The sequence below is a fragment of the Eurosta solidaginis genome, chromosome X (genome assembly GCF_040869045.1).
Source record: "Eurosta solidaginis isolate ZX-2024a chromosome X, ASM4086904v1, whole genome shotgun sequence".
Taxonomy (NCBI): Eukaryota; Metazoa; Arthropoda; class Insecta; order Diptera; family Tephritidae; genus Eurosta; species Eurosta solidaginis.
This window is the reverse complement of record NC_090324.1, coordinates 35526607-35550262: the sequence shown is the minus strand read 5'-3', so window position 1 is coordinate 35550262 and position 23656 is coordinate 35526607. Positions and strand designations below refer to the sequence as shown.

General features: G+C 40.4%; 1 protein-coding gene across 3 annotated transcripts in view; it reads left to right on the top strand.

Moving 5' to 3' along the window:
- Positions 1 to 23656, top strand: part of LOC137235471 (epidermal growth factor receptor kinase substrate 8-like) — a 741986-nt gene that overhangs the window by 365862 nt on the left and 352468 nt on the right. The window contains exon 4 of one of the 3 annotated variants that reach the window (XM_067758473.1): positions 20506 to 23111. The exons of the other annotated variants lie outside the window; for them this stretch is intronic. Within the exon in view, the coding sequence (XP_067614574.1) occupies positions 20506 to 20526 (21 nt within the window). The 3' untranslated portion in view covers positions 20527 to 23111. Of the gene's footprint in view, positions 1 to 20505; positions 23112 to 23656 lie in introns of those variants that run through there. 3 annotated transcript variants of the gene reach the window in all.

The following is a 23656-nucleotide window of genomic DNA, read 5'->3' as shown; positions in this document are numbered from 1 at the left end:
GTCGCCTCTAAGTGGATCGCCTTAGTCGCAAAGCAGACGAATAGGCAGACGCAACCCTTGGACATGCGGCATCCTCTTCCGCTGTAAGACTTGATGTCAAACGGTCCTGCGAAATCCACCCCGGTCTTGATAAATGCCCGGCTAAATGTAGTGCATTCCGCAGGGAGGGTTCCCATGAGTTGCGTCGGGGAACGTTTGCGGAATAACGTACAGGCCTTTCAGTTGTGGATGATGGATCGGATCATGTTTTTGATCCGAGGTATCCAATACGGGTGAGTCGGCAGGCGTAAGGGAGGATTATCGGGTGACGCTCGTCGACGGGAACGTCCCTGGATGCGTTGAGACGACCCCCCACCCGAAGGACATTATCTTCGTCGATAAAGGGGTCTAGAGAGAGGATCTCGCTTTTGGTCGCGATGGGTTTCCTAGTTCTCAGGGAATTTATTTCTTCGGCATAGTGGTTGGTTTGGGATATCCTTATGAGGCGGCTAGTCGTAGACTTGATTTCTTCAGGCGATAACTGGTACGACTCTGCTTTAAAGGACGCTTTAGTTTTTGGATGGGTTCTATTGGCGAATCTTATAAGGTAGGTTACCCGCAACGCTCTTGACAGATCGGAAAACCGATCAAGAATATCCTCGCTATTGTTGAGGTTCGTTGCTGCATGCACTTGTACTCGTTTTTCTTCGATGTTTGTGTGGTACTCCTGTTTGCCTTGAGATGGCCATTCCGCTTTGCCTTCTTTCAGCCAAGAAGGTCCCTGCCACCACAAAGAGTTGTCGACTAGGTCCGTGGCTGGAAGTCCTCTGCTGGATAAGTCCGCTGGATTTGATGCGGACTCGACATGATGCCATGCTTTCGTTCCTACCTTCTCCACGATTTTTGTCACCCTGTGAGCTACAAATGTTGACCAGGAACACGGGGGTTTTCGAATCCATGCTAGGACGATGGTCGAATCTATCCATAGGTGAATGTTAAATTTGCTTAAGTTCAGGTTCTCCATCACGGTTTCCAAAGTCTCAGCCAGCAAGACGGCACCGCATAACTCCAATCTTGGTAGTGAAATTGTTTTTACTGGTGCCACCCTCGTTTTTGCCATAAGTAGACTAACGTATGTCCTATCGTTGATCTTAGCTCGCACGTAAATCGTAGCTGCGTAGGCTTTTTCGGACGCGTCACAGAAGCCATGAATTTCTATATCGTTGGTTGGGGTGAAGTACACCCACTGAGGTATACGAATCCGGTTAATGGCGGGGTACTCCTGCATAAAGGTTTGCCACCGATCTAAAGTGATTGCGGATACCGGTTCATCCCAGTCCGTCCCCTCCAGCCAAATGTTCTGCATTAGTATCTTGGCTACGATGATGACTGGAGCAAGCCAGCCTAACGGGTCTAACGATAGGATCGCCCTCTTTGTTAAGATGTCCTGGTTTTCGATTGGTTTGGCTGTGAAAAAAAAGTAGTCGGAATGCGCGTTCCAACGGATGCCTAGGGTTTTTACCATGCTCGCGTCCTCGAACTCCAGAAAGTCTTTCGTAAGCCTGTGAGGTTTGGGTATTCCCTGTAGTATCCTACTACAATTAGAGGTCCATTTTCGCAGAGGGAATCCTGCTGACTTTAATGCAGCTGTGATTTCATCGCGAGCAGTGATTGCTGCCTCGATGCTATGCCCCCCTGCAAGGACGTCATCGACATACATACTGTTTCGCAAGATGTGCGCTGCGGTTGGCAGAGATGCCTCGACGTCATCTGCAAGTTGATGTAGGGTTCTGATCGCTAGATAGGGGGCACAGTTGGCCGCAAAGGTTACCGTGTTGAGCTCGCTGAACACGCTGACAGGGTCCTCTGCTTTGAGTCGAAAAACTATTCTTTGGTATTGGGTTTGATTTTCCTTTACCCAAATTTGCCTGTACATCTTCTCAATGTCGCTGTTGAAGACGTACTTGTAGAATCTCCATCGGAGGAGCAGTATTGTTAAGCCGGATTGAAGTACTGGGCCGGTGTGTAGCACATCGTTCAGGCTTGTGCCATTGGATGTCGGGCACGACGCGTTGAACACGGCTCTCACTTTAGTCGTTGTACTCTCCTCTTTAATAACCGCATGATGCGGCAAGAAGTAGCAATCAGATGATTGTGGTGGTACTACGGTCTGCACCTTAGACATGTGCCCTAACGTGACGTATTCTGTCCGTACCCTATTGTATTCCGTCTGTAGGGCCGGTGTCTTGGCTAGGCGTGTCTCGTTCCGATAGAACTGAGAGCAGACGCTCTTAAGAGATGGACCCAAACAGAGCGTTTTTGGGAAGTCTTGTTTGAATGGAAGGGCGACGGTATATCTTCCATCTGAATTCCTTTCCGTCGTGTTCTTATATAGTGCCTCGCAATAGGCATTGTCTTCCGTCAGGGCTTTTTTTGTTGGTATGTTTTCAATTTCCCAGAAAGCTGTTTGTTGCTTGTCTAGGCTAATTGCGTTAAAAAAGGATACTCGTGTATTAGTTGGGTGAGGTACTTCTGCACGACCAGTTAGGATCCAACCGAAGACGGTTTCTTGGGCGAGAAGCGTATTTAGAACGTTCTTCCTTATACCGTTAAGTATTATCTTGGGATAAATGTCGCCTCCAAGTATGAGGTCGACTTGTTCATTAACGAAGAACCTCTTATCCGCCAGAATCATATCAGGGAACGCTTGCCGAGTCGTTGCGCTCACTTGGCAAGTCGGAAGGTCCCCTGTTAATTGAGGCAGGACTAGGGCCACTGTATTGATGCTTACTAAGGGATCTGTAAGCGAACCTAAGGTAATCGTACATTAATCCTTTACCTGTGCAGATGGTGTATTATTTATTCCTGATACTTGCACATGCAGACGTTTGGATGGAAGGTTTATTCGCTTTTTTAGTCTTTCTGTTATGAAAGAGCATTCGGACCCAGAGTCTATCAGCGCTCTGGCGGAAAATTTCACTCCATTATAGTGTATATTAACACGTGCTGTTCCTAATAACACCCCTTTAGTGGTGTTAGCATGACAGGAAGAGACGTTATTAGCATTATCTTGTCTTTTTTCAGACTCCATCCTTGCCCAAGCCTGCTGTGATGTTGAAGGTGCATTGTCGGTGGCGTTTTGAGTCCACCTTTGAGGAGTTGTCTTTGGTTGTGCTGTCGGAAGATGGAGCAAGGTGTTGTGCCTTGCATGGCATGTGCTGCAATTAAATTGGCTAGTGCATCGTGTCACGGTGTGTCCACCCGACAGACAATTCAGACAGTAACTATTGTTCTTTCGAATTCTGACTTTTGGGTGTTTTTGTCGTTTTATTACCCCTAAGATCGGAAACCGTCTCTAATGTCTAGAAGCGATTGGATAGGAATTTGTCCATATCCTCCCATTCCGGAATATCTGTTTTTCGTTCTACGGTCTGTTCCCAAAGAGCCAGTGTAGATTCAGGGAGTTTTGTGGAGCATAAGTAAGTTATAATTGCATCCCAATTTGTGATGTCAATATTATGACATTGTAGCGCAGAAATGCAATTGTTTATCTCCCGTTGCAATTTTTTGATTGAGGTTCCACACTCCTGTTCGACTGCCGTCAGATTAAATAAAAGTTATAGTTGTGTGTTGACGAGGATACGTTTATTTTCGTACCTGTCGCTTAGATTTTTCCAGGCGGTTGCAAAACCCTCGTTTGTTAATGAGCACCTGCCCACTATTTCTTTTGCCTCCCCTTGAGCTTTTTGTTTTAGATAATATAATTTCTCGACATCTTTCAGATCAGTATTGTGGATGTATATCGCCGTGAACATATCTCTAAAGGCTGGCCAGGAAACGTAGTCGCCTTTAAATACATCGGTGTCACAAGGCGGCAGCCGCATTTTATGTCCACGGCGCGAAGAGTCTTCATCCTTTGCTTCATCCTTGGCCGGCTGTGGGGTGATAGCTTCGGCTTCAGCCGCCACAGCAGACATGCATTGCAGGTAGCATCCGAAGCAACTTTTATTCTTCTTTCTTAGTGAGCTGAGCTCGTCTTTGGACAGCTCAGAATTGGTGAGAAGACTTTCATATGTGGACTTGGTCTTCTTCCATAGTGTCCTTAGCTCCTCTTTCAGTAGTGCAAGGGTGTGCTTGTTCCGGGATTCGGCCGGGGTGAAGTTGAAATCGTGTTCAAACTCGGCTATGGAATCAGCCAATCTAATATAAGTCTCCATTGATTTTATTAATTTGAATATCTTGATTCTTTAAAGGGTTCGAGCTTGGAGGCAAAATACTTAGTGGTGTTGGTGTGTATCTAACCGCAGCAAAAATTACAAGTGTGTTTCGTTTTTTGAACGTAGCCCAGCTATCAATTCTGCTGTGATTGTGCTGTAAAAGTAAAATCTTTAAAAACACACGGATTGAAACTCTGAACTGATTGTATGTGTTAACACAGAAAACAATCTTATGTGAATTTAGTGATAAGCGAAAAAAATGAATCAGCTGTAAATCTTGATGTGAATGAATGTGTGGCCAGTACTGAACCACTTATAGAGATCCTCACGAGGATTGTGTAAGCCACAGATAGAAATCCTGACGAGGATTTAATGTGTATACAGTGATATGGAAATAAACACAGATAGAAATCCTGACGAGGATTTAGTGTGTATAAAGTGATATAAACGTAGTGATATGCAGCACAGATAGAAATCCTGAAAGGTTCTAGTGTGTGCAAAGTGATATTAAGCACCGATAGAAGTCCTGAAAGGATTTAATGTGTCTACAGTGATGTGCAAGAGAAGAGAATCGTCTGCAAATATTTAATGTGTCTTAACAGGTGTGTTGGACACAGATAGAAATATTTTCCAAAAAATTTGGCGTGTTTAAAAAAATTAAAAACGCAGATGGTAATCCCAATGTGGATATAGTGTAAAATTTGAACCACAGATAGAAATCCCAACGAGGATTTAATGTGTATGCAAAAAAGTGTGATGTGAACGCTGATGAGTAGCCAACCAGGGTATCTTTCCCAACCAAAAAAAAATTAATTTTGTATATTCAACTTGACGTGGAATACGTACAATTTAAAATATTTATTAAGAAAAAAGTGAGAAAAATACAGCTATATAATATGAAGTGATATAGTTTAATAAAGCGAATTCCGTGATAGATAAGCTAAGGCTATCAACCAAGTGAATATACGGTTCCTGTAGCAAGTTTTTGTCAACGTAAGTGACGACGAGGGGTACAACACAGTGCAGTGATAAATGTGAAAAAAAACTAAAAAAAAAATTCACTGACTGTCTGCCTTGAGCGGTGTCGAGTAACCCTTACCACTGGTGGGGGGAATTACCCGATCGTCAAAAGGCGACTGGTGTGTTTAAACCACGAAATTTAACAATTTCACTTGCTTTGCCTTTTTTGTCTATCACGGAATGCACCTTCCGTACGTAAAATCACGTAAATAAAAAAAAAATTGTGCAAGCAAGCAACCACGTACCTTGTGTTTTTAGTTGATCGATGGGCAGCGATGTGTTGATGCGATGGACTGTACAGTGATAACAAATTGTGATAACGATATGATGTTCTGATGCTCTTGACGGATTGTATGTAATGTTGATGAGTAATGAGCTGATGTGATGAAGCTATTGGATTGTATGCGATAATAGTGTACCGTGTGATTATGTGATCTCGATACTAATGGACTGTATGTGATGTTGATTAGTGGACTGTTTGATGTTGTGATGTCGATGTATGCTACTCTTGATGTGATGCTAATGGACTGTGTTTGATGATGTGATTTCGACGTGATAAATCGACTGTATGTGTGTGTGTGTGATAGCGAGTTGCCAAAAATGTTGTGGGTTTCTCGTCGGCTTTTGATGATTTTATTATAATAGACTCCTTTAAGAAGATATATCAAATTTCCAAATTTGCCGGTTTCTTTGGATTTACGGGTGTTTTCTTTCACAATCTTAATGTCCTCGGCGCGTAAGGACCAATGTTACGGTGGCAAGACCACAGATAGGGCGCGCTCGTAATAATGGTGGGGAGAGAAGAAAAGAAAATACAAATGAATTCGTTAGAAAAAGATACACAATAATGTTTATTAAAATAAAAGCAAATGCAAATTCAAAGTTAATCCACTTAATCACAATTCAATATTTCCGATGACGGAAGTGCAAAAATGAACTTTATAATTTTTGGTATTAAGGAAATACTTACCTTCAGTGGCTCGGCTGCTGGCGGTTTTTTAGACGTTCGCAAAAGAAGTGAAAAAGGTAAAAAGCCTTTAGTTCGCGGTCACCGCCGAATCCTAGGTTTAACTATTATCCGGCGTGTGAGGTAAAAGGACAACGAAAAGGAAAAGTAAAGCGATACGAGGGTGCACCGCCATATTTAGGCTTGTGGCCTAAACAGTCGTAATTTGTTAGATTTTAATTTAGAAAGTTGTGTTGTAAGTTTGTTAAATTTTAATGTAGGAAATTATGTCGTAGCTTAGAAGAAATTTATTTAGAAAATTGTATATAGAAGTTTTGTTGAATTTTAGTTAGAAAATTGCATGATAGTTTATTAAAAATTTATTTAGAAAATTATGTATTGAAATTTAGTTGAATTTTATTTAGAAAATTATATCGTAGATTAGTAAAATTTTAGTTAGGAAATTATGTATTGTATTTTTATTGAATTTATTTAGAAAATTACGCCATAGGTTAAAATTTCAGAATTTATTATAAAATTGTATTATTAAATTTTTGCACATTTTTCGCACCACACTCACTTTTACTTTTTTTGTCCAAAAAACTGCTGTCTGCCGAAAAAAAATTTTCCACTCACCGCTACTAATGTGAAAGACGTCCGGTTCGTTGCGTTGCCAAATTGAAAAGGGAGAGGCTCCAGCCTCACGGTCGCCATATAAACTCTCCTTACCAGGCGGATGTCTATCCGCATTAGGTTGCCTTCCTTGGGTACTTGACGTGGAGGGCGCCGCCTCCAAATCGATGCTCTCCTGTAGGTTATGGTGAAGAAAGGGCGGTCATTCCCGCCGGGCATTCACTCGGAACAAATAAAAACACTTCTTTTTACTTTTAATTTAAACACGTTTATTTTAATTTTAGTTTTTCGGACAAGCACGTCTGAACGCTACGTCTGGCCAATTTTTAATTGAATTATTCAGAGCCGAATTGCTCTGTGTTCAAGTTGTTCCACACCCGTGGGTAAACAACGGGTGTTGCAGCAACTTGAACCAGGGTGACATTTTAATATTTATTAGGGCTCTGTTACACGTTTACCTATATATGTGTAGACATAATGATTGATTCGCTTATGTAGATACAAGTGATTGTCTGCTTTACTATTGTTGTGACTTTATTTACTTAGCATCATACTAGGGATGTGAGTATCACTTAGTGTCACTCATATTCGTCACACTGCCCTCCACCTAAGTCTGATCGTCCCGATCAGACAAATCTACCGATCTAAACGCCGCTAGCATCTCCAAATGTACCACTCTTCTACTCCGTGGTTTCCCAGTGGTTTGTGTGCGGTAGATGGTATCACTGATCTTCTTCACAACTTTGTACGGGCCTTCCCAACTGCTCCGAATCTTGGATGGAACACCTTTCCCCCGGTGAGGGTTGTATAGCAGTACCAAATATCCCTGTCGGAAACCTTCCGAATTATTTTCCTTGTCGTACCTGTGTTTCATCTTACTACTCATTATCCTGGATCGTTCCCTCGCACTCAGTTGCTGGGCCAATGAACTACTTGGCAAAGCTTGCGCTTGACGGATTGGCTTCGCATAATCAGTATCGTTCCCACGTTTCACAACAGTAGTGCGCTCTGGCTTGAAACTACCCTCGCATTCTTTTTGAAAAATTCTTTCAGTCGTTTTAGTGCGTCCATTAGAGTTTGTCAATGCTGGTCTTTTTCTCGCAGGTACTTTTACTTTCGTTTGGCCCATTCGATCCATCAACCTTTTCTTTTGACTTTCGTGGTCTTTGTCGAGTCTTCTCCACCAGTACTCGGTTACTACTGAACCCTTTCTGCAAACTGAAGTTAAGTGGTATATCCTGGTACCTGGTCTACTCCCAATATGACTTCATCAACGATCTCCGCCACAACGAATTTTTGTAGAACTGTGACCTTTCCAATCAAGACTTCACATACCACTTCTCCCTTGACTTTGTTATACTCGCCAGTGAACGTACGCAACCTTGCTCCAAGTAACATTAGTACTCTCCTGTTGACTTAATCAGATCGAATCAAGGAATGAGATGCGCCGGTGTCTACAGTCAGTACACGCTCCTTGCCATCCACGTTCCCTCTGACGGTAAGACTGCTTGAATTCCTTCTATTTTTCGAGACAGATATCACAGGACATTCAATAGGTGGAGCTAGCTCTCGATCTCTATATCTTATTCGCTCTTGCCTATCTCCTCCAACTTGCCTTTACGGCCACCCACATTGTAGGAACTATTAGGACCAAGATCGCAATGACGTGCAATGTGACCGGGCTTCCCGCATTTGAAGCATTTGATAACTCTTTCACTCCGCTTTTGCGATCCTCTGAGCGCCTCCAATATTGCGTCTACCCACTCTGGCCTTTCTACTTCCACACGGCGTGCTTTGAAACCTGGCTTACACAGAAGCAACGCAGTTTCCTGAATCAGAGCTTGTGACACCGTTTCTGCGAATGTTGGCTTTGTGTTTGCGTATGTAGCTTTCTTTGTTTCAACGTCCCGTATGCCATTTATAAAACTCTGGATTTTTACCCTCTCGGTGTACTCCACGGGTGTGTCCGCATTTGCCAAATGTTCCAACCTTTCAACATCCGAGGCAAACTCCTGCAACGTCTCACTAGGCTTCTGGAAGTGGTTCAGTAACTCCATTTGATATATCTGCTTCCTTTGTTCTTCCGTATCGCCTCTCTAGAGCGCTCATCAATGTTTCGTAGTTGTTCCGCTCTCCCTCGGGAATAGTCTGTAGGATTTCAACAGCAGATCCTTTCAATGCCACTAATAGTGCACCAACTTTATCTTCAGCACTCCAGTTGTTCACTGCTGCGGTATTCTCAAACTGAATCTTAAACCCCTGGAAAGGAACAGAGCCGTCAAAAGATGGAGTTTTTACCTTCGTATTGCTTGCTGAAACCACTGGGCTTTTTAGTTGCCACTCCTGTATATGGCCTCGCAATGTTTCAATCTCGGCATCGATTTTGTTCTCAAGTTGCAAAATTTGTGTGTCTTGGGCCTCCATATTCGAAGAAATACGTCCTTCTTGCTCTTCCAGTTGTGCAGAGATCTGCGCTGATATTTGTGCCGACATTTCGGATATTCGTGACTCTTGTGCTTCAAATCGATGTTATACTGTTCTCCTACGATCCCATCTGTGATGACATATACGTTTTCTGTTCTTCCAGTTGAGATGACATATTTGTGGATATTTGTGATGACATTTCTGTTATACGTGCCTCTTGCGTTTCCAGTTGGGATGCCAATTGTGACGACATTGATGCTACTGTCGATGTTTGTGCAGATATTGCAGCCAATATCATATTCAAGTCTGTGCTCGTAACTGTCGGCGATGTTTCGTTTTTCTCTTCAGTTTTTGTTGTCTCGTCGACATCAAGCTGAAAGACATACTCTTCCACGTTAATTCCTTCTGCTTCCATTGCCTCTCGTAGTCGTGCCTGAAGTTCGAGTTTAATGCCGTTCGTATTCAATCCACGGCTCTCCAACTCCTTCTTCAGTTGCTGGATCTTCAATTCATTGAACTTTGCAATGTCCGTGTTGTCCTCTGGAATTTATTCAACAATTCCTCTTCTGACACCAATTGTAACGAATTTACTTGCAAATCCTCTTATTTGCCCTTTTGCTAAGTTCGAATCACTAAACTGTTGAATAAATAACTCCAATATTGAATAATGGAAAAATGGCCTTTATTAAAGTACTTCACAATAACACTTATACTTTGCAACGAGCTGGCTTAATAACCAAACTGAGTGATAGCTCAAATGAAACTGATCTATTTCCCGACAGATAGCGTGCTTAACTGAAAACTGCTCATAGCGCCTCTACCGCTGGTACTTTTATACTCTGCGTTTTCCTCGTGGCATCTTCTAGGCGCTTCCAGAATTTGCTTAGTTAGTTACATATTTCTCAGCTACAACTAGAGATGTATAATTTTTATAGCTTCTCTCATACCCCATGCGCTTTTATGTGTGAGCGACACTTCCACAATCACAATTGCAAACCTTTAGGACCACTTCAGATAAGATATCTGCATGTGTTTGTGCGTTGCTCTCAGCTGCGTGTACCTACATATGTGTAGACATAATGATTGATTCGTTTATGTAGATACAAGTGACTGTCTGCTTTATTGTTGTTGTGACGTTATTTACTTAGCATCATACTAGGGATGTGAGTATCACTTAGTGTCACTCATATTCGTCACAATATATTTAAATCTAAAACGCATATGCATAAAATATACACTGAATGGTGTAGCAGCAATAAAGAGGTTCCTGTTAAGCGAAAAAAGTTTTGTGAAGTTCTAAACTCCAATAAAATATCTATATTCAAGCCCAGGAAGAACCAGTGCGACACTTGTGTTGGATATAAAGAGGGCAATGTTACCGTTTCCAATTATGAATTATATATTGCCAAAAAAAAATGAAGCTAGGGAAGCAAAAAATTTGGCTTTAGAAAAGATGTCAGCTGAAACTTTAGTATTGACAATGGACATGCAGAGTGTGTGACTCTGTCCGAAACTCATTGTTTCAGAACAATACTATAAAATGAAGCTAGCAGTACATAACTTTTCGATTTATTTAAAAATTACCAAAGATGTATATTTGTACGTATGGCATGAATGCGACGGCGGTGTAACAGCTAACAATATAGTGAGTTGCATTGTACACTTTTTAAAGGAATATTGCACTTCATATAAAAATTTGATCATGAAATCCGATGGATGCATGTACCAGAACAAAAATAGAATACTTAGCAGTGCCTTAGCAAACCAATCATCAGGAGGTGGCTTGGAAATAGAGCAAATAATTTTAGAAAAAGGGCATACAATTATGTAGGTTGACAGCGTCCAATCTACATTAGACAGCATTTTTAAGCCACCCATTTATTCATCAATGGACTATGTAAGTCGTATGAGGCAGGCAAGGCCTTCACAACCTTATATTGTTAATTATTTAGAGTACACTTTTTTTTTAAATTATGAAAAAGTTCCCAGTAAGCTTTCAACTATAAGACCAGGTAAAAATCTGGGGAAGCCACTGTCCGCGATATCAGAGGATTACTTTATATAAATAGCGAAGTTAAGTTTAAGTTGCGTCATACCGACTGCTGGACATCGTTTCCCCAAAAACCACCTGCATTGCAGACTCAAGATAAACCTAAGTCGTTGTATGATGGTCCAATAAAAATTGACCAATCTAAATACAGTAGCCTACAATCGTTAAAACAATACATGCACAAAGACTTCCATTCATTTTATGATAGTTTACATCGATAAAAACTTTGTATTAATATTTTATGCAATCGACTATGTTACGCATCTGTTATTAAACTATAAATCTATGTTAAGACTCGTATGCATATACGTGCATACATATGTATCTAATAAAAACTAAATTATTTGCTTATTAAAATTATAACCTTAATATTTTTAATTACATTTACAAGAATTAGCGAAGAATTGTATACACATCTTTCACGATTTCTTACCCCCACTAGCAAATTGAAATAATTTGTAAAAACAGCTATGTGCTGTAAAACGGCGCAAATGCTTCATGCGAAGTGGTTGGTCAAAAAAAGTAAAAAAAAAAAAAATTGCACAAGTCTATTACATATGTGTAGTATCATTAGTTAACAATGCAAACTAGAAAATATATTCTCTAGGATCACCAAGAAACGGTTTTTTTGCTCTCCTGAAAAGTTGCTGAAAAACATATAGCTCTTTTTGTTGGCGCAGCGACGATATAGTGAACAGATGTACATACCTAAACGATTTTTAAGATAAATATAAAATAAAGAACTAAGGAAGGTTAAGTTCGGGTGTAACCGAACATTACATACTCAGTTGAGAGCTATGGTGACAACATAAGGGAAAATAACCATGTAGGAAAATGAACCGAGGGAAACCCTGGAATGTGTTTGTATGACATGTGTATCAAATGAAAGGTATTAAAGAGTATTTTATGAGGGAGTGGGCCAGACTCTAGGATTTGTTTGTACGATATGGGTATCAAATGAAAGATGTTAAAGAGAATCTTAAAAGGCGTGGGCTTAGTTTTATAGGGGGACGCCTTTTCGAGATATCGCCATAAAGGTGGATCAGAGTTAACTCTAGAATTTGTTTGTACGATATGGGTATCAAATGAAAGGTGTTAATTAGTATTTTAAAAGGGAGTGATTCTTAGTACCATAGGTCGACGCCGTTTCGAAATATCACCATAAAGGTGGACCAGGGGTGACCCTGGAATTTGTTTGTACGATATGGGTATCAAACGAAAGGTGTTAATGAGTATTTTAAAAGGGAGTGGGCCTTAGTTCTATAGGTGGACGCCTTTTAGAGATATCACCATAAAGGTGGACAGGGGTGACTCTAGAATGCGTTTGTACAATATGGGTATCAAACGAAAGGGGTTAATGAGTATTTTAATAGGGAGTGGCCTTAGTTCTATAGGTGGACGCCTTTTCGAGATATCGCCATAAAGGTGGACCAGGGGTGACTCTAGAATGCGTTTGTACAATATGGGTATCAAACGAAATGTGTTAATGAGTATTTTAAAAGGGAGTGGGCCTTATTTCTATAGGTGAACGCCTTTTTGAGGTATCACCATAAAGGTGGATCAGGAGTTACTCTAGAATGTATTTGTACGATATGGGTATCAAATTAAAGGTATTAATGAGGGTTCTAAAAGGGAGTGGTGGTAGTTGTATAGGAGGCCGCCTTTTCGAGATATCGCCATAAGGGTGGACCAGGGGTGACTCTAGAATGCGTTTGTACAATGAGGGTATCAAACGAAGGGTATTAATGAGTATTTTAAAAGGAAGTGGGCCTTAGTCCTATAGGTGCACGCATTTTCGAGATATGGATATAAAGGTGGACCAGGGGTGACTCTAGACTTTGTTTGTACGATATGGGTATCAAATGAAAGGTGTTAGTGAGTCTTTTTAAAGGGAGTGGGTCTTAGTTCTATAGGTGGTCGCCTTTTCGAGATATAGCCATAAAGGTGGACCAGGGGTGACTCTGGAATATGTTTGTACGATATGGGTATCAAATTAAAGGTATTAATGGGGTTTTAAAAGGGAGTGGGTTTGAGATAAGTATGTGAACTAACTTTAGTAAAGGTATATCGATTTTTGCTCAGGTTATCATTTTAAGGGCCAAGCGGAAGGACAGGCGGTCGACTGTGTATAAAAACTGGGCATGGCTTCAACCGATTTCGCCCATTTTCACAGAAAACAGTTATCGTCACAGAATCTATGCCCCTAACAAATTTCACAAGGATTGGTCAATTTTTGTTCGACTTATGGCATTAAAAGTATTCTAGACGAATTAAATGAAAAAGGGCGGAGCCACGCCCATTTTGAAATTTTCTTTCCTTTTTGTATTTTGTTACACCATATCATTACTGGAGTTGAATGTTGACATAATTTACTTATATACTGTAAAGATATTACATTTTTTGTTAAAATTTGACTTAAAAAAACTTTTTTTTTTAAAGTGGGCGTGGTCGTTCTCCGATTTTGCTAATTTTTATTAAGCAGACATATAGTAATAAGAGTAACGTTCCTGCCAAATTTCATTATGATATCTTCAACGACTGCCAAATTACAGCTTGCAAAACTTCTAAATTACCCTCTTTTAAAAGTGGGCGGTGATACGCCCATTGTCCAAAATTTTACTTATTTTCTATTCTGCGTCATAAGTTCAACTCACCTAATAAGTTTCCTCGCCTTATCCGTATTTGGTAATGAATTATCGCACTTTTTCGGTTTTTCGAAATTTTCGATATCGAAAAAGTGGGCGTGGTTATGGTCCGATATCGTTCATTTTAAATAGCAATCTGAGATGAGTGCTCAGCAACCTACATACCAAATTTCATCAAGATACCTCAAAATTTACTCAAGTTATCGTGTTAACGAACGGACGGACAGACGGACATGGCTCAATCAAATTTTTTTTCGATCCTGATGATTTTGATATATGGAAGTCTATATCTATCTCGATTCCTTTATACCTGTACAACCAACCGTTATCCAGTCAAAGTTAATATACTCTGTGAGCTCTGCTCAACTGAGTATAAAACAAGTAAGGAAGGCTAAGTTCGGGTGTAACCGAACATTACATACTCAGTTAAGAGCTATGGAAACAAAATAAGGGAAAATCACCTCGTAGCAAAATGAACCTAGGGTAACCCTGGAATATGTTTGTATGACATGTGTATCAAATGGAAGGTGTTAAAGAGTATTTTAAAAGGGAGTGGGCCATAGTTCTATAGAGGGACGCCATTTAGGGATATCGCCATAACGGTGGACCAGGGCTGACTCTAGAGTTTGTTTGTACGATATGGGTATCAAATGAAAGTGTTAATGAGTATTTTAAAAGGGAGTGGGCCTAAGTTCTATAGGAGGACGCCTTTTCGAGATATCGCCATAAAGGTGGACCAGGGGTGACTCTAGAATTTGTTTGTGCCATACGGGTATCAAGCGAAAGGTGTTAACGAGTATTTTAAAAGGGAGTGGGCCTTAGTTCTATAGGTGGAGGCCTTTTCGAGATATCGCCACAAAGGTGGATCAGGGATGACTCTAGAATTTGTTTGTACGATATGGGTATCAAATGAAAGGTGTTAATGAGTATTTTAAAAGGGAGTGGGTCTTAGTTCTATAGGTGGACGCCTTTTCGGAATACCGTTATAAAGGTGGACCACATGTTGCCTCTAGAATGCTTTTGTACAATATGAGTATCAAACTAAAGGTGTTAATAAGTATTTTAAAAGGGAATGGGCCTTAGTTCTATTGGTGGACGCCTTTTCGGGATATCAACATAAACGTGGACCAGGTGTGACTCTAGAATGCGTTTGTACAATATGGATATCAAATGAAAAGTGTTAACGAGTATTTTAAAAGGGAGTGGGCCTTATTCCTATAGGTGTACGCCTTTTCGAGATATCGCCATAAAGGTGGACCAGAGGTGACTCTATAATGTGTTTGTACGATATGGGTATCAAGTTAAAAGTATTAATGAGGGTTTTAAAGAAAGTGGTGGTAGTTGTATATGTGAAGGCGTTTTCGAGATATTGACCAAAATGTGGACCAGGGTGACCCAGAACATCATCTGTCGGGTACCGCTAATTTATTTATATATATATATGTAGTACCACGAACAGTTATCCTTCCAAGATTCCAAGGGCTTTTGATTTCACCCTGCAAAACTTTTTCATTTTCTTCTACTTAATATGGTAGGTGTCACACCCATTTTACAAAGTTCTTTTCTAAAGTTATATTTTGAGTCAATAGACCAATCCAATTACCATGTTTCATCCCCTTTTTCGTATTTGGTATATTATTATGGCATTTTTTCATTTTTAGTAATTTTCGATATCGAAAAAGTGGGCGTGGTCATAGTCGAATTTCGGCCATTTTTTAGACCAATATAAAGTGAGTTCAGATATGTACGTGAACTGAGTTTAGTAAAGATATATCGATTTTTGCACAAGTTATCGTGTTAACGGCCGAGCGGAAGGACAGATGGTCGACTGTATATAATAACTGGGCGTGGCTTCAACCGATTTCGCCCTTTTTCTCAGAAAACAGTTATCGTCCTAGAAGCTAAGCCTCTACCAAATTTCACAAGGATTGTAATGTTTTGTTCGACATATGGCATTAAAAGTATCCTAGACAAATTATGTGAAAAAGGGCTGACTTTAAACAAATTTTTTTTTTAAAAGTGGGCGTATTCTTCATCCGATTTTTCTATTTTTTATTTAACACATATATAGTAACAGTAGTAACGTTCCTGCCAAATTTCATCATGATATCTTCAATGACTGCCATATTACAGCTTGAAAAACTTTTAAATTACCTACTTTTAAAAGTGGGCGGTGCCACGCCCATTGTCCAAAATTTTACTAATTTTCTATTCTACAGTCCTCTCTTTTTAATGATAGAAGCAACTGTGTTAGTCTAAGGTTGTAAGACCTACACATAATCTTCGACACTTTACAGCCCCGCGCTTGAACCCACGCCTTTTCTGCTTGGTCGATCATGTGCACGCATTCGCTTAATCTCGCCCAATCTAATTGGGACGTCTACGGAGCAAGCTTCAAGGGATGCGCCCTTTTTAGCTAATTCGTCCGCTTTTTCATTCCCATCTATTCCCATATGCCCTGGGACCCAATATAGATGTATACTTCTCCCTGTCCCGATTCTCTCCAGAGACTGCTTACACTCTAACACGCATTTAGATGCTGTGCTATGCGAGATTATTGCCTTAATTGCTGCTTGACTGTCAATATAAAAGTTAACACGGTTGCAGCTTAAGCTATTCTCTTCCAGGGTTTCTACTGCTTTGGTGACGGCTAATATTTCCGCTTGGAAAACGCTACAGTAATCCGGCAGCCTGTAGGATCTGCTTAATTCCGGATCAGCGCAGTATACCGCAGACCCTACTCCTTCCACTATTTTGGAACCATCGGTGTACACATGTGTCGCCTCGTCCGCCATTTGCGCACCCTTGCGCCAACCGTCCACCTCTATTGTGGTCTTAAGATCTCCCTCAAAGTGCAGGTGGGGAATCATGTAGTCTGTTCGTCTTGTGACTGAGGACGCTATACTACTATGGCCATATGGTCGGCGCTCAAGCTGCCCCGAAGCATCGAGCCTGGTTGCGGTCATTAACGTTTTGTTCTTTGCTACCAGGTCTACAGGTGGAATGTGCAGAATGGCATACAGTGCAGCCGTCGGGGTTGTTTTCAGGGCTCCCGTAATGCAAAGCATCGATAGTCTGCATACCCCCTCTAATTTTTTGAGGTATGTTGTTTTTTGTGTGGCTTTCCACCAAACAAGAACTCCATAGTATAGAATAGGGCTTACAATCGCTGTAAAAACCCAATGAGAAAGAGAGGGCGATAGGCCCCACGTACACCCCAGCATTCTTTTACATGCATAGAGTGCCGTTGAGGCCTTCTTGACCCTCTCCTCCAAGTTGAGCTTCCATGACAGCTTACTGTCTAGGATGATTCCTAGATATTTTGTGCAAGGTTTCTCCTGTAAGGTCACCGCTCCTAACTTAGGCCTGGTCCAATTTGGGACCTTGTACCTCCTTGTAAACAAGACCATATCCGTCTTCTCCGCATTGACTTTCAGCCCGACATTAGATGCCCAGGTATGAATATCCCGAAGCGCCCGATCCATCAAAGAACTAATCGTTGGAAGGCATTTTCCACTTATGACAATTGCAACGTCATCTGCGTAAGCCGTAAGTTTTACGGGTCCCTCATCGAATTGCCTGAGCAGTTGGTTGATGACCAGTGTCCACAGCAGAGGTGATAGCACCCCTCCCTGCGGCGTGCCCCTGTCCACTGATTTCGTGGCCTCGTACAATCCCCATTGTGATGTAATCTTTCTGCAATTTAACATGCAGCCGATCCATCTGATTAAGGCAGGATGTACTTTAATGTAATTAAGACCATCCATAATCGCCCATTTTGCAACATTATTGAAAGCCACGGCAATGTCCAAGAAGACTCCTAGAGCATACTCCTTATATTCCAGGGATTTCTCTATGCTTATTACCACCCTATGCAATGCGGTGTCTACCGACTTGCCTTTGGTGTACTAAGGTACCGTATATGTAAACAAAAATTAATACCAACAATTTTTTTTATTTTTTTTTTTTATTAACTTTTAAACGAGATAAAAAATATAATTTCTGCTTTCGGATTTAGAATCTTGATGAAAATAAGCGTATTCTCATACCGCTATTGCCATGTGCGACCCGAATTTTAAGTGCAGGACATAAGTTGAAGTTTTACTAAATTTGGAAATTAAAAAGTTTATATTTCATAAACTGAGTATTTCTTAGAGCTGTGGATTCCACTTTGGTGATTTTAGGACCCCCTCTGCCCCTACAAATCAACAAAAGTTTGAAAATCGTGGCACCTTATATAAAATCCAACCCCATTCTTCCGTAAAAACAGCCAGATTAGTTATGGTAGATCTACCCGCAACGAAACCGTGCTGCTGAGGACATAGTAGATGTTTCAAGGATAAGAAAATTTTATTTTAAATATGCACTCAAATAGCTTTGACACAGTGGTAAGTTTGGATATCGGCCTATAATTTTCGATATTATTTTTGTTACCACCTTTAAGGATAGGCGTAATAAAATTCAGTTTCCAAGCATCAATAAAAACTCCGGCAGATAGTGACACATTAAATATATGCCATAAAGGAACAATCAAAGATGAACAACTTTTCAACAGGACAGCCGAGAGGCCATCTGAGTCAGTCGTGGTTGACATCTTTAGCTGTTCAAAACCATTAGCTATGTCCAAGTCAGTCAAGCATAGCCTCCCGAAATTGATGGAAGCATCTACAATTGGCAGATATTCAGACGACACCCCACTACTATTATCCGTAACGAAATTCGAGGAAAATAATTCAGCGAATAAGTCAGCCGCTTCCGAAATTGAGTTGGCCGAAACACCTCCGAGGTGGACCGATGTCGGAATATCCGAACAATTCTTTTTCGACTTAATGTAGCTCCAAAAAAATTTAGGTGTACATTTAATAATGTTTTCAACATTTTGAATGTACCGCCGATATAAAAATCTATTGAGCTTATTAAACTCAGGTCTGTAAAATATGCACCGCTCACGAACATTGGCATTGGTAGAGCGTTTATGCTTTTTATAGAACTTATTCTTTAAATTCCTTAACCGCTTGAGTTCTTTGGAGCACCACGGAAGTTTATTTGTTGTTGCTCTATGAACAGGGATGCTATTCACACTGTTTCGTCGCTAACGCTTTTTAGCAACCAGTTGCCAAATAAAATGAAATGCAGTTTGCCAAACCTCTGAAGTAAACTAAACAGCACAGCATAAAGAACCGAGCTGAAAAACCACTATAGTGAATACTTCTATCGTGTAGCCAAATTTAAGCGCTGTAGCTCACACCAATCGCTTCCAAAAAAAGATAAACCCAGATACAACCACTGTAAATTCTCCGCTGTAGAAAACGCTGTACAGTCCAAACGGTGAAGCCAAAAAATAAGGGGTGAAGCTTATGCCAATTGCGTCCAAATAAAAAGGCCAAGATTTAATATTTTTTATTATAATTTATTTTACCGCGATCGATGTGCCAATTTCGCTGTCCAGCAAGAAAAAGAGAAAGAAAAATCAGCAGAGACGTCGCCCTAATTACAATATTCGATATGTATACATACATTTCATTGTACATACGTACATATGTACAAACTAATTAATTGTGCAAATCACTTGATTTAGCGGTCGCCGATGCTTCGCTGCACAATACCGTAGATTGCTTATTAGCTGTACCATCAGCCGATGTAGCAGTCGGTGACCTACTTTGCTTTTATGAAAGCAGTTTCTCCCAACTTAGAAGTGGGAGAAGCAACAAAATATAAAAAAATTTATTTATGGATGTATGTATTTAAAGCATAGCGGAATTCTTGTGCGTGCAAGTGTTCGGACTTAAGCAAGTGCGGGCAGTGCTAGTAATATATAGTACAATTGGTAGTAGATAATATAATTAGAGTAGTATAGTATGTAATTAAACACACACAGATGTCATAAATTGTTGAATTAAAAATATCATAACAACCAGTTACATCTGCATTTCCAAAAAGATGGTCCCAATTCAAATCAAACAAAATTTTCAACTCATCGAAATTATATCGCGAGTAGTTAAAGGCCGCTCTATTAAAACATGTTGGTAGTTCGAAATATTGATAAAACTCAAGCTCCAACATCAGTGGGCTATGGTGTTGATTTGGAGGGGCGATGTAACTAGCTGCTATCGAGAGCTTATGGTTAACATTGTAGCTTACAAATATTAGATCTAAAATCCTGTCTAGTAAGTTTAAAAAGCTATTAATTTGTACTAGTTCTATACATTGAAAGTTATCAATAAGGTATGACTCAGAGACAGTAGTATTCGATGGAGTTAGAACGGCGTTACCATACAGGAGCTCCATTAAATAATACCCGTTACCGGGGGACATGATGACACCATGTTTAAAATTTACGAATTTAATATTGTTAGGATCATTACCTTTTCTAATTAAATTAGAGCACAAAATCGAATTACTATCGATATCCGCATGTTTAGCAACATAAGCGGGTATATCATCAGACGTAACATTAGTATTGTCAAATAATATCAATCTGGCATCATTCATTGTATTTCTTCTTTATTATCTATTCTTATATACACATTAATAAAGTCAGTCGCTATTCTATTTTGTAACCACGCGCTTGTAATTTACTCTGTTCAACAGGTTATGGGCCTAATTGCCTAGAGATAAATTGAAAATGGCGGCTAATACGCTAAACTTTCCCTTCGAAAAGCTTCGTGGGTGTGACATTTTTGACGTGTGGAAAAGGCACGCAAAATCTTATCTGGTACTGAAGAGCTACTGGAGTAAAAGTGGGAGGGTAAAAGAGGAAAAAGAACGAAGTATCGATGAGCGAGCATTGGCGGAAATTACGCTTATGGTTGAGCCATGTAATTTCGTTCATATCGCAAGTGCCACAAGCGCAAGAGGCCTGGGACTCCCTCATGTCGGCGTATGAAGACAGCGGTCTTACACGCAAAGTTGATTTGCTACGAAAATTAGTACAGCTGAAGTTGGAACATTTCCCTTCAATGCAGGAGTATGTCAACGAAATGGTAATGAAGTTAATAAAGGTGAAGGGTGCATTGATGATGAGGTTTTTGCGTCATTAATGCTTGCCGGTTTGCCAAACGAGTATCCAGCGCTAGTTATGGCAGTGGAAAATTCCAAAAGCAAATTAACGGTCGACAATATAAAAGGTTTGTTGTTGCAAGATACAAAGTTCGACAGCAAGAGCGAGTGCGCTGGTAACGCACTATACACAAAAAATGCCAAGCCGAAGCAGAACGATTAATAATTTTCAACTTTGGCATCGCAGATTTGGACATATATGTAACAAAGGTTTAAACAGCGTGAAAAATTATTCTGGTGATGTTTATTACAGGAATCCAGATGATGGCAAGTACATTGTGTGTGCGAAAGGCAAGAAAACACGAACAATAAGCAGAGAGAGTGGCATGCGTGCAAATAACCTATTAGATTTAGTCCACTCAGATGTGTTAGGTCCAATTAGCACAAGCTCATTCAGCGATGCTAAGTATTTGTTGGTATTTGACGACGACTTATCTAGACAAGTATTTGCATTGCCAATGGTGTGAAAGTCAGACGTTCTTGATAAGTTTAAAGAAATTAAATGTTTAGTTGAAAATCAGTGCGGTCGCAGCATTAAAATCCTGCGAACGGATAATGGCACTGAATACTTAAATGACCAATTTTTAAAATTTGTTCAAAAATGTGGAATTATACACCAAAAAATAGCTCCATATACGCCCGAGCAAAATGGGGTAGCTGAGAGAATCAATAGGACGATCATGGAGTGGGTACGGTGTATGTTATTAGATTCCGGTCTTGATAATATTTTTTGGGCTGAAGCTGCAAACACAACTGCATACTTGATAAATCGTGTTCCTTGCAGAGGAAATAGTATGAGTCCTGAAGAAATTTGGTCTGGCGTCAAGCCAAATTTAAAAACGATAAGTATTTTTGGGTGCATGGCAATGGTGCACATACCGAAACAAAAGAGAACGAAGCTGGATGCCAAATCGGACGAATGTATATTTGTGGGATATAGCGATGTATCAAAGGCATATCGTTTGTACAGGAAATCTGATCACAACTTTCTTATAAGCCGTGACGTTAGTTTTTTCGAAATGTCAAATGCAAAACATGATTGCGTTTCACATAAATTTGTTGTCGACATTGGCGAAGGTAATGCGGAAGGTGACATTAGCAATTCAGAGGAAGAGCTGGAATTGTCAAATGTAAGTGAATCTGGTAGTGTCTCCGAAAACGAGTACGATACTGCTGACGGTAGTTCTTCAGATGAGCAGAATGCAATGAAAGACGTTGATGTTCGTCGATCTAAGCGTATTGCTGATAAAGTAAACAAGCAGTCCGTATTTTGTACTATTATATCTTAGATTGATGACCCTGTAAGCTTTGAGGATGCAGCTAAAATTGCCGAAGCTGATGCTTGGTCAGACGCAATGGCGGCTGAAATGGATTCACATAAATTAAACAAAACATGGTTTCTCACTGATCTTTCCGCACATAAGAAAGCCATAGCTTCTAAGTGTGTATTTAAAACAAATCGAAACACTGATGGCGAAATCGTACGTCATAAGGCTAGGCTGGTAGTCAAGGGATGTTCGCAAAAGCAGGGAATCGACTATACTGAAACGTTTGCACCTGTTGTCAGGTATAATTCGATACGATTCTTATTTGCTTTGGCTACAAAGCATGATGTGGATGTATACCAACTCGATGCAGTGACTGCTTTCCTGAATGGGGATTTGCAGGAGGAGGTATACGTGAAGCAGCCTGAGGGTTTTGACGATAGCACGGGTAGAGTATGCCGGTTGGTGAAATTCTTGTACGGCCTTAAGCAGGCGAGTCGAATATGGAACAAAAAACTCAATGTAGCCTTGGTCGATCTTGGTTTTGTACGCAGCGACGGCGATCAATGCATTAATTACCATGTACACAATGAACGTATGGTGTTTGTAGCTATTTACCTTGATGACGTTTTGGTATTTTCAAACGATAAACAAATTGCCAAACGTATCAAAATGGAACTGTCTTCGAAATTCAAAATGGTGAGAATGGGTGTGGCCCACTCAGTTTTGGGCATGCGTATTCAGCGTAATGAGGTAAATAACGCGTTTAAAATAGATCAGTCTGAGTCAATTTCTGGGTTTCTTAAACGTTTTGGAATGGATGACTGCAAACCCGTATCCACGCCGCTTAACTTGTCGCAAAAGTTGACCGCATATATGTGCCCAAAAACTTATGATGCTAAACAAGAAATGGAGAAGGTTCCATACATGGAGGCGATTGGATCATTACTCTTTGCGGAACAAAATACACGGCCTGATATTAGTTATGCAGTTAATTTGTTGATTCGATTTTCACAAAATCTTGGAAAGGCTCATTGGCAAGCCATTAAACGTGTTCCGAGATATTTGAAAGGAACAATAGAAAAGGGTATCGTGTATGCCAAAAGTGGTGAGGCCCTTACCGGTTTCTGTGACGCCGACTGGGCTGCAGATGTTGACAAAAGGCGATCGACATCTGGTTGCGTCTTCACAATGCAGGGCGGAGCTATAACTTGGGGCAGTCATCGTCAACGCACAGTTGCGTTATATTCGACAGAAGCGGAACTGATGTCCATTGTAAGTGCTTTGCAAGAAATGATTTGGTTAAGGCGGAATTGAATCCTGACTGTAATGAAATAACTACGTTGCACTGTGACAATAAAAGCGCCATAAGCATTGTACGTAACAATAATTTTTCACCACGTAGAAAGCATGTTGAC